This window comes from Brienomyrus brachyistius, chromosome 7, assembly GCF_023856365.1.
Source record: "Brienomyrus brachyistius isolate T26 chromosome 7, BBRACH_0.4, whole genome shotgun sequence".
In the NCBI taxonomy this organism is placed as follows: domain Eukaryota; kingdom Metazoa; phylum Chordata; class Actinopteri; order Osteoglossiformes; family Mormyridae; genus Brienomyrus; species Brienomyrus brachyistius.
The window spans coordinates 23,743,547-23,751,278 of NC_064539.1; the positions used below are offsets into that span (position 1 = coordinate 23,743,547).

General features: G+C 46.2%; 2 protein-coding genes across 3 annotated transcripts; one reads left to right on the top strand and one right to left on the bottom strand.

The window, feature by feature from the left end:
• The first annotated feature begins 536 nt into the window (after positions 1–536).
• triap1 (TP53 regulated inhibitor of apoptosis 1) lies at positions 537–1,531 on the top strand. Of its 2 annotated transcripts, XR_007398730.1 has the most exons (3): positions 537–815; positions 1,036–1,190; positions 1,315–1,531. XR_007398730.1 is itself a non-coding variant. In XM_049018762.1 (2 exons), the coding sequence occupies exons 1-2, from the start codon at positions 669–671 to the stop codon at positions 1,111–1,113; spliced, it is 225 nt and encodes a 74-aa protein (XP_048874719.1). In that variant the 5' UTR covers positions 537–668; the 3' UTR covers positions 1,114–1,531. The 2 variants fall into 2 exon arrangements, 1 of the variants encoding a protein (XP_048874719.1); XM_049018762.1 differs by having other exon boundaries at positions 1,036–1,531.
• An 811-nt stretch (positions 1,532–2,342) lies between these two features.
• Positions 2,343–6,131, bottom strand: LOC125745686 (serine/arginine-rich splicing factor 9-like). Its single transcript, XM_049018758.1, has 5 exons — positions 5,971–6,131; positions 4,780–4,956; positions 4,171–4,343; positions 3,327–3,499; positions 2,343–3,095 (listed from the first exon to the last, which is right to left on the bottom strand). The coding sequence occupies exons 2-5, from the start codon at positions 4,935–4,937 to the stop codon at positions 2,868–2,870; spliced, it is 732 nt and encodes a 243-aa protein (XP_048874715.1). The 5' UTR covers positions 4,938–4,956; positions 5,971–6,131; the 3' UTR covers positions 2,343–2,867.
• Positions 6,132–7,732: the final 1,601 nt, after the last annotated feature.

A 7,732-nucleotide genomic window follows, 5' to 3' on the forward strand; every position in this document is an offset into this window, starting at 1 on the left:
AACTCCGCACACATGTGACCCAGGCGGAGACTCGAACCCAGGTCCCAGAGGTGTGAGGTGACAGTGCTAACCACTGCACCACCATGCCGCCCTTATGTTATTATTGTTATTTTTATTATTGTTGTTATTAAGAAGAAGAATATATGTATATTATTATTATTATTATTGAAGTTGTGCCCTTGAGAGGTAAAGTGGGCTATCCCACGTCAGTTAAAAATGAGTTTAGTGTCCAATATTAATTATTGAGGGTCTATCTATCTTTTAAATATACCGAGATCTGTGCTACCTATGATATATATCAATTGTAGGGTATAGGCACACTGATTTTTTGGGGAAAAAAAAATCAACTTTGGAGCTCATTTTCTCAAAACGTTGTTTTTGTGGGATAAGCCACTTTACCTCTCAAGGGCACAGTTGTTATGGTGCATTCGACTATTTCTCTCAGACTCGGAACTCGGATCAAAACGTCACGAAAAACGTCACTTCCCGTCGGAAACACGCCTCTTTTATGACGGAGAGAAACACATGTGGCGTCATCACAGCGCGCCACCCGGTGAGTCGAATCTTAAACCACGTGGTGCTGAAAGTCATTCGAACGCTGACATGAGAATAGCTAAGGCTTTCAGGTACAAAGGCTGATAACATCGTCCATTGTGCTTTTGTCGAAAATGAACAGTGTGGGAGAAGAGTGCACGGAACTAAAACGAGACTATGACATGTGCTTTAACCGTTGGTTCGCAGAAAAATTCTTGAAAGGAGACCGGAGCGGCGACCCGTGTACCGAGGTTTTCAAGAAGTATCAGCTGTGTGTGCAGGTGAATAGTAGCAACTCGCTACTGTTAATATCATACGGTATTAGTGTAGTGGATGAAGTGAAAGATTTTGGTAGATTTGTGTAAAGTTATCCTGAATTGCTTAATCGCATATTTTACAATGCTCTCTTACTAGTTCAGAACAATACAGCGAGAGCATGCTTTATTCCTAGCAGTTTTACTTAATGTAGCCTTAAATGGTGTACCTTATCTACATCTACAGAAAGCCATTAAAGATAAAGATATCCCTATTGATGGCGTGGAGTTCATGGGACCCAATAAGGAGAAGACAGACAGCTGAATGGGAAGGCCGTCGTGACTAAGTTGCTTCTGCATAGGTTAACGTGTCTTTTGGGTGGCATTAATTTATCGTGAAAAGTGAGTGACAACCTACCCGAGACCATCATTTTGGAGGATTCCACTAGCTTTGATTGTCATGGTTTTTCAAATGTACAAGTGATGGATGTCCAACCGAGAGGGGATATATTTTCTCATCTTCCAGTACTTCGTGGACTTTGACGGTAAATTGTTAGACTGCAGATAATCTCTGTGCCCGGATGAGGAGTGAGCCGTGAACGCGACGCAGGGGTACACAGGAGAGCTTTGCAGCATCAAACCACCATCCACTAGACACCACTAGACTAAGCGACTCCTGCGAGAGTCGTCCTTTTACATACTTTTCCAAGGTAAATTGTGTGATTAAATTGCTTACAACTCAATTGTATGTTTCCCTTTTTTTGGTGTCTTGATAAAAGTATGGAGATGTCAGCTTAAGTCGAACACTACTAATTTCTAAACGTATTTGCTAAGTTTACCAATGGAGACCGCAATGACGGCGAATGATCCGTGAAATTAAAAAGGAAAAATAATCAATCGCCTCAATAGATAACTAAGACATTTTTGTTAAATATCTGTATCAGTGCCTTACTTTTTGGTTTGTGTATGACTTTTATATTCTGCCCCCCCTTGTAAGTTTTCTTTATTCAGGATATAAATTAAGACCTTAATTTTTAAATTAAGTTGTGTCCCCCAATGTCAGAGTCTCTACTACCTCATTGGTCAGAGGTATTTTATAGGGATAAGACATTCTGTTGCTGGATTGAAGTTGGCCCTCTATGACCCTAGTTTAAATTGCAGATGCCGTTACGTGGTGGGGTCCATATTCTTTCATCTAAACATTTAGTTACACCCGTTTTGGAGTGATCAATAACCATTCATTGGCTGAAACCTCGAACAGAGCTTTAATGTCTACAATTACCAATCAAGCCAAGGAAATAAGACCCAGTACGCAGTCAAGCGCCCTGCACTGTGATTTGAAGAGCTAATAATCTATGCAATCTTTCCCCTGAAAACGTTATTGGGAACAGTGCAGAGAAACTGGACTCACCAAACGTCCCGGCAGACAAAATCACCTAAACCGCCTGTGTAAATCACAGGCTTTCGAAACCTTCTATCACTAATGTCACATTTGCAGCAATGTTGTAACTGCTGTAATGGGCGGGAACATTTTTACAATGAAGAGGAATTAAGTATTGTTTTGCCACTTTTATTTAAAACAAAAGAAAATTCACATAACTGTCAACAGACAGAAGTTTAGATAACGGAAAAAAAAAAGCCAGGTCTGTCCAGAAAGGACTCAAACCCTTAGATCCACAACACAACCAGGATTCAGAACAGTTCATGTTTACAAAGGGGATGGTGGTAATTAAAAAAAAAAAAAAAAAAATGGGCGGACAAGGTTTGAGGGGTCATAATGTGCCAATTTTGATACTGTGCGGTTGTACACTGGAGGACAATAATCAAGCTCATTAAAACTATACGCCGAATCTGACGGTTGTCAGTCTGTCTCTCAAACACACACACACGCCAACTCAGATTCTCAGGTGCCTTGGTGATTTCAGAGACAAATCTCTCTTTGGGGACAGTCCTGATTGTGGAATGTAAATTAAATGGGTTGGGGGGGGCATGGATGGTGTGGAGCAAAGGGGAAGAAACCAGCTGTGGGGGGGGGGGGGGGGCGGGGGGTGATTCCAGCTATGAGTGCAACCTCTGATTTTACCGGTAGTGGCGTGGTGGTGGGCTGTGCTGTACAGGGAGGCGGCGAGGAGGGGGGCTGTGATAGGACAGCGAATGTCGACGTGGAGGCGGGGACTGGTAGCGTGGCGGGGGGGAGCTCCGGCTTTGGTAGGGGGGTGAGTATCGTCCGCGAGACCTGGACCGGGACCGTGAGCGGCCCCAGCTGGAACCCCGCTCCTCGTGGACCCGGATGAACGAGGTCTCACCCTGCAGAGAAACCACAGCCATGTGACGCAGATTAAAGGGAAAACCCTACCCTGGACACCCCACTGCAACAACAACGTCTGCACTGTGGCTCAACGTTTGGAGCTGCTCCAAAGGGGAACGACTCGGCATATAAGCATAATTCCAAAACAGGCACCTCTGCACTAACACAGATGCCAGTAAGATGCACAGCACTATGGTCAGACTGAGTTCTGATAATCTCTACAGGCCCACCTGGTGTGATCGGAACTCGGTCCGGTCCAGTCGGCGCAGTGCATACTCCATGTCCTCCCTCCTCAGAAACTCCACCACACCCTCTCCGTCTCGCTGGACGTCAGCAAAACACACGTCCCCCGCCTCCCGCATGTGGTCCTTCAGGTCCTGCCAGCTGCCAGTCGGGGGGAGGCCTATGGATGGGCATGTTCAGTCACCACGTGGGGTACACTGTCAGTGCCCCCGCCCCCCCCCCACCACCCAACATCAGCGACAATTTAAAAAAAAGTAGTTTTTGTGCCTTAAAAACCTTGATAGACTGGCCTGCCTGCACCACAATATAAGGCTGATCTGTTTCATATATATCTGCCAATCCAAGTTTCAGGTGTGATCTGGCGGGAGACACCATTTTCCCCAATAATTTCAGACAACATAAAAGCACTGCTAAGCCAACTGTAAGGCCATAGCTCATGATCTGAGCAGAGCAGACCTGGAAAACTGATCTACATTAAACATTAAGGGGGCAGCTGGAATGCGTTTGGTGCATGATCAAATACTGTGATTCCCTTAGTTACAAAAACCTGGAAAACAATCCACAACACCTCAAAAACAATTTGAAAAGAATCAGGGACTGTTCACCAAAGCAGGATTCCTCTGGGTTAAGAGTTTAGGCAAGAAGCATTCATATTGAACAATCATGACTTCTAGCTTATCCCAGCTAATTGCGAAATCCTGCTTTGTGGAACACCCCTCAGAATGACAACCTCATAGCTACATAACCCTGGTTTGTCAGTCTTGCAGTTTTGAGGCAGCAGATCTTTAGAGCAGAGCGTGCACGCACGCAAACACCTCGCCTTTCACCTACCGGTCACTATGACGCGGAACTCGGACCTTCGAGTAGGGGGCCCAAATCGCCCCCTGGGACCCCCTCCCATGGGGCCAGTGAATTTCGAGGCGGAGGAGCGAGGGTACTCCACACGCAGCTTGCAGTCCCCGAAGCCATAGCCATTCCTCCCATACACTGCATCCTCCGCATCCCTGAGGAACAAGTACGGGAGAAGAGCTTTGTTTCCATGGGAAGTGGTTAGGAGACGCACACTGAAGATTGACGGTGGGAGGAAAGTGGTGGGAGGAAGCTTTGAAACTTATGCTAAGCAGGATCATTCTGCACAACCAGAAAAGTGGCTGAAAGGCACTTCTGATTGGTTATTTCATTGGGTCCCTTTGGGATAAACCAATGACTGAAAAGCGTGCAGCAAAGCCCACCCGCCCTAGGTGCCGAAGCCTCGTCTTTTTCCTCAAACCGTGAACCCAAATACAACATCATTGGCAAAAACCTGGCAGTGATGTAATCATGAAACTTAGTTATAAGACTGACCTACTACGGCGTGGTTTGGGCAGCTGTTACGTACACGCAGCCTTGGTTTTAGCTGGGGGTGAATGCTAGCATTATTCTAAGGAGCTGCAAGCTAACCTTGGGTCCTCGAAGCGGACAAAAGCGAACGGGATCGTGCCCCTGTTGTTCTTCAATTCGATGTCCCGGATCTTCCCATACTTAAAAAAAAGGTCCTCGATGTCCCTCTCCTGCACGTCAGTCGGAAGGTTTCCTACGTAAATCCTTCCATCAGCCATGGCACTGCTGGGGCTGCCCCTGAAAGGAAAAGCCAGAGAACACAGCTGAAGGTAAGCATCCACACCCTCACCACCTGGACAGGAATTACACGATAAAATCAGTAACAACTGGTCCCTTCATATCAAAGCTACTTCTAATTGGGGGGGGGGGTCTATTGTTGGGCCTAATCTTTAACTTGTAGCAAATCCACTCCAAACACCATATTTCCGTATCATGCACGATCTTTACGGATTAGATGTGGACTCACCCATAGGGGCCGTGAAACTGCATCTGAGCAGCGCACTTAAACGGCACGGAGAGCCTGTTTATTATACACACATGTCTTGGCAGACATGTTTCACTTAGGCCCTGGGCACCCAACTCATTCTGTTTGGTTAACCCACTTCATTTTCAGCAGCGGCTTTATATAGCGAAAGCCCGACGTGCGGCGTATGGAAACGTTTGCAAAAACATTCATGTTATGTCTGGGTGTGCAGTATTACGAGTGCATGCAAGCGGGACATACTACTGTCCCTAACCTCAAAGCGAACCGTAACACATGCACTAAACCGCGCTTCCTCAATGCTCATTAAGCGCAGATTCCGTACCCTCCCTGCCCACCTCCCTCTCTCCCCTCTTTTACATCGCAGCGATATATCCCAGGTATACAGTCGATTACCCTAAGAGAAAACCGGCAGCATGCCTGTGCGCTCCTGCAGGACGAGGCCGAGGCAGCTCGCCGGATGCCGAACAGCGCCTTGTCGGGTTAGCATTATCGCTTTTCTTAACACAAGGTTACTGATTTAACCCGGTGCTACAACGTGCTCCCCATCGTGGAGAAATATTTGTCCGACTAAAACCGCATCGCCGCTATGTACCTAGCCTAGCGTAGCCTAGCCTAGCCGCATAGCGCATCCCTTTGTTGGGGGTCCGTGTTGTTAGCCGACTTGCTAATTAGCCGGCTAGCCGGCCGCGTGGAAGCGGCTTGCGGCGGGGGGAGCGCGCCTTGCCCGGAGGCAGCCGCCTGGAAACCCGGCGCGCTTTGGCCCGTACCTCTGTCCGAGTCGCGGCTGTGGCGCAAAGCCCGTCTTCTGTCGCTTCTCTCTCTCGCGTCCCCCGGAGCAGGAAGTAGATGCTGCTCCGGTCTGTCCCCCCGCGCCGCTCGATCCCGCCCCCGACGGGGTCACGAACCCCGAATTGGGCCTCCTGCCGCTACTCCCTGTTCCTGCACTAGCTTTTTTGTGTAATTCGGTTTAGATCCCTACAAGTCGTCGGAAAGGTATTTTTAATTGGTTTTGTTAAATATGAATTGTGAAAAGAGCTATCTCACAATCACGTGTGAGCCTCCACCCCCCTTTCATAAAAACTGTCATCTTGAACTTTAGTACTAGTTAGTCAGTGGGCGTTATTAAAAAGTGTAACGACTATAGTTTATACATTAGGCCTACAGTACATTACAATACATGCAATCAATAGGTCGAGCTAAGTTTTTTTCAATTACTTGATAAAATTACATAAACTTTAACAATTAAAAATATATGTTCAAAATTTATATCAACATTATGTCGAATAACAACTGTATGAGCTAGAGGGGAATATGTACTATAATCTCTAAGAAACAGTAAAGGTTCGATTAATTTCAGCTTAACCTAGACCCAGGGTCTAAAAGATGTCATCAGTTAGCCCTGGTGGTCTGTTAGATAAAGTATTGGTCTTAGAATTAAAGGATTTTGGGTTTGAGTGCCATGTGAGGTGCGATTGCTGACTGCAGTCTGTACTGATTTGTAATGGTTCCTATAGCTCAACGAGTAACTAACAATGCAATAAATAACTCTAATTGGCAGTTTCATACATAATAATGTCAAGCAAATTCATTTTTTGTGTGCTGCAGCCTGGCGCTCCTTCCAGCTGATGCCATCGAGATACTCACTCAACAAATCAGAAAGTAATGTCAACTCACGACCCCCCCCCCCCCCCAAACAACACATACCTCCTTTTTTGCTCTCATTCCTCCCCTTCAGTGTGTGCAGATAAACTCATGGCCACAGAAGTGAATGAGCATGTAACATGAGTCCCTTTATTCCTGAAGTGGTACAGTAGGTAATTTCAAATGCAACATTTCAACAGAGCTCAACAAATATCACCAAACCAAGCTGCTTCCTGTGCAGCCTGGCTCTCTGTCTTGCTAGCTACCAGCATGGTCGCTGACATTGACTATCACTTTTGTTAGCTTGGCTAGAGTGATGTTAGGTTCTGCTCAGAAGTGGAGCTGTCATGGCCATGAAGGAATCCACTACGAGGGCCTCCCTCCCCTGCTCGGTCTGCGCTCACTGATTTTAGTTCCACCACTGGCCCCGCTCCTAGTATGAGGAGCTTACAGTGCCCTCAAAATGGGAAGAGTATGTGAATTTCCTAGTTAGACAGTACATTATTAATGTTAATTTAGAGTATGAGGAGGAAAGATAGAAGAAAGAGAGGACAGAAGAGGAAGCTGACATGTTTACTGGTAACTTGACTGCTCAGCAAATAACTTAAGATAAACATTGTTTTTTAAAGGGGACCTATCATGTGTTTTTGGCTTTTCCATTTTCTTTAGTGTGTTATATAGCACATATACAGGTTATATTTCTGTGCATGTAAATGGTCTGCAAAGTAGAGGCCCGAAGTACACATCTAAGGGAGTAACGCTCATCTCAGAATCCACTTTTTCTCATCTGCCCCTAAATGCCTCGTTGAAATTTTAGCCCTATCTTCTGTGACATGGTGAGGTCACCCCGTAAACACGATCCTTTTTGGCCACCTACCTGTCAGCTTG

Excerpts from the sequence above, each read along its gene's own strand:
- triap1 (XM_049018762.1), top strand. The coding sequence starts at position 669 with ATGAACAGTGTGGGAGAAGAGTGCACGGAACTAAAACGAGACTATGAC. Across the intron at positions 816-1,035 it reads AGTATCAGCTGTGTGTGCAG|AAAGCCATTAAAGATAAAGA; the intron begins GTGAATAGTAGC and ends CTACATCTACAG.
- LOC125745686 (XM_049018758.1), bottom strand. The coding sequence starts at position 4,937 with ATGGCTGATGGAAGGATTTACGTAGGAAACCTTCCGACTGACGTGCAG. Across the intron at positions 4,344-4,779 it reads GTCCGCTTCGAGGACCCAAG|GGATGCGGAGGATGCAGTGT; the intron begins GTTAGCTTGCAG and ends CTTGTTCCTCAG. Across the intron at positions 3,096-3,326 it reads CCGAGTTCCGATCACACCAG|GGTGAGACCTCGTTCATCCG; the intron begins GTGGGCCTGTAG and ends GTTTCTCTGCAG.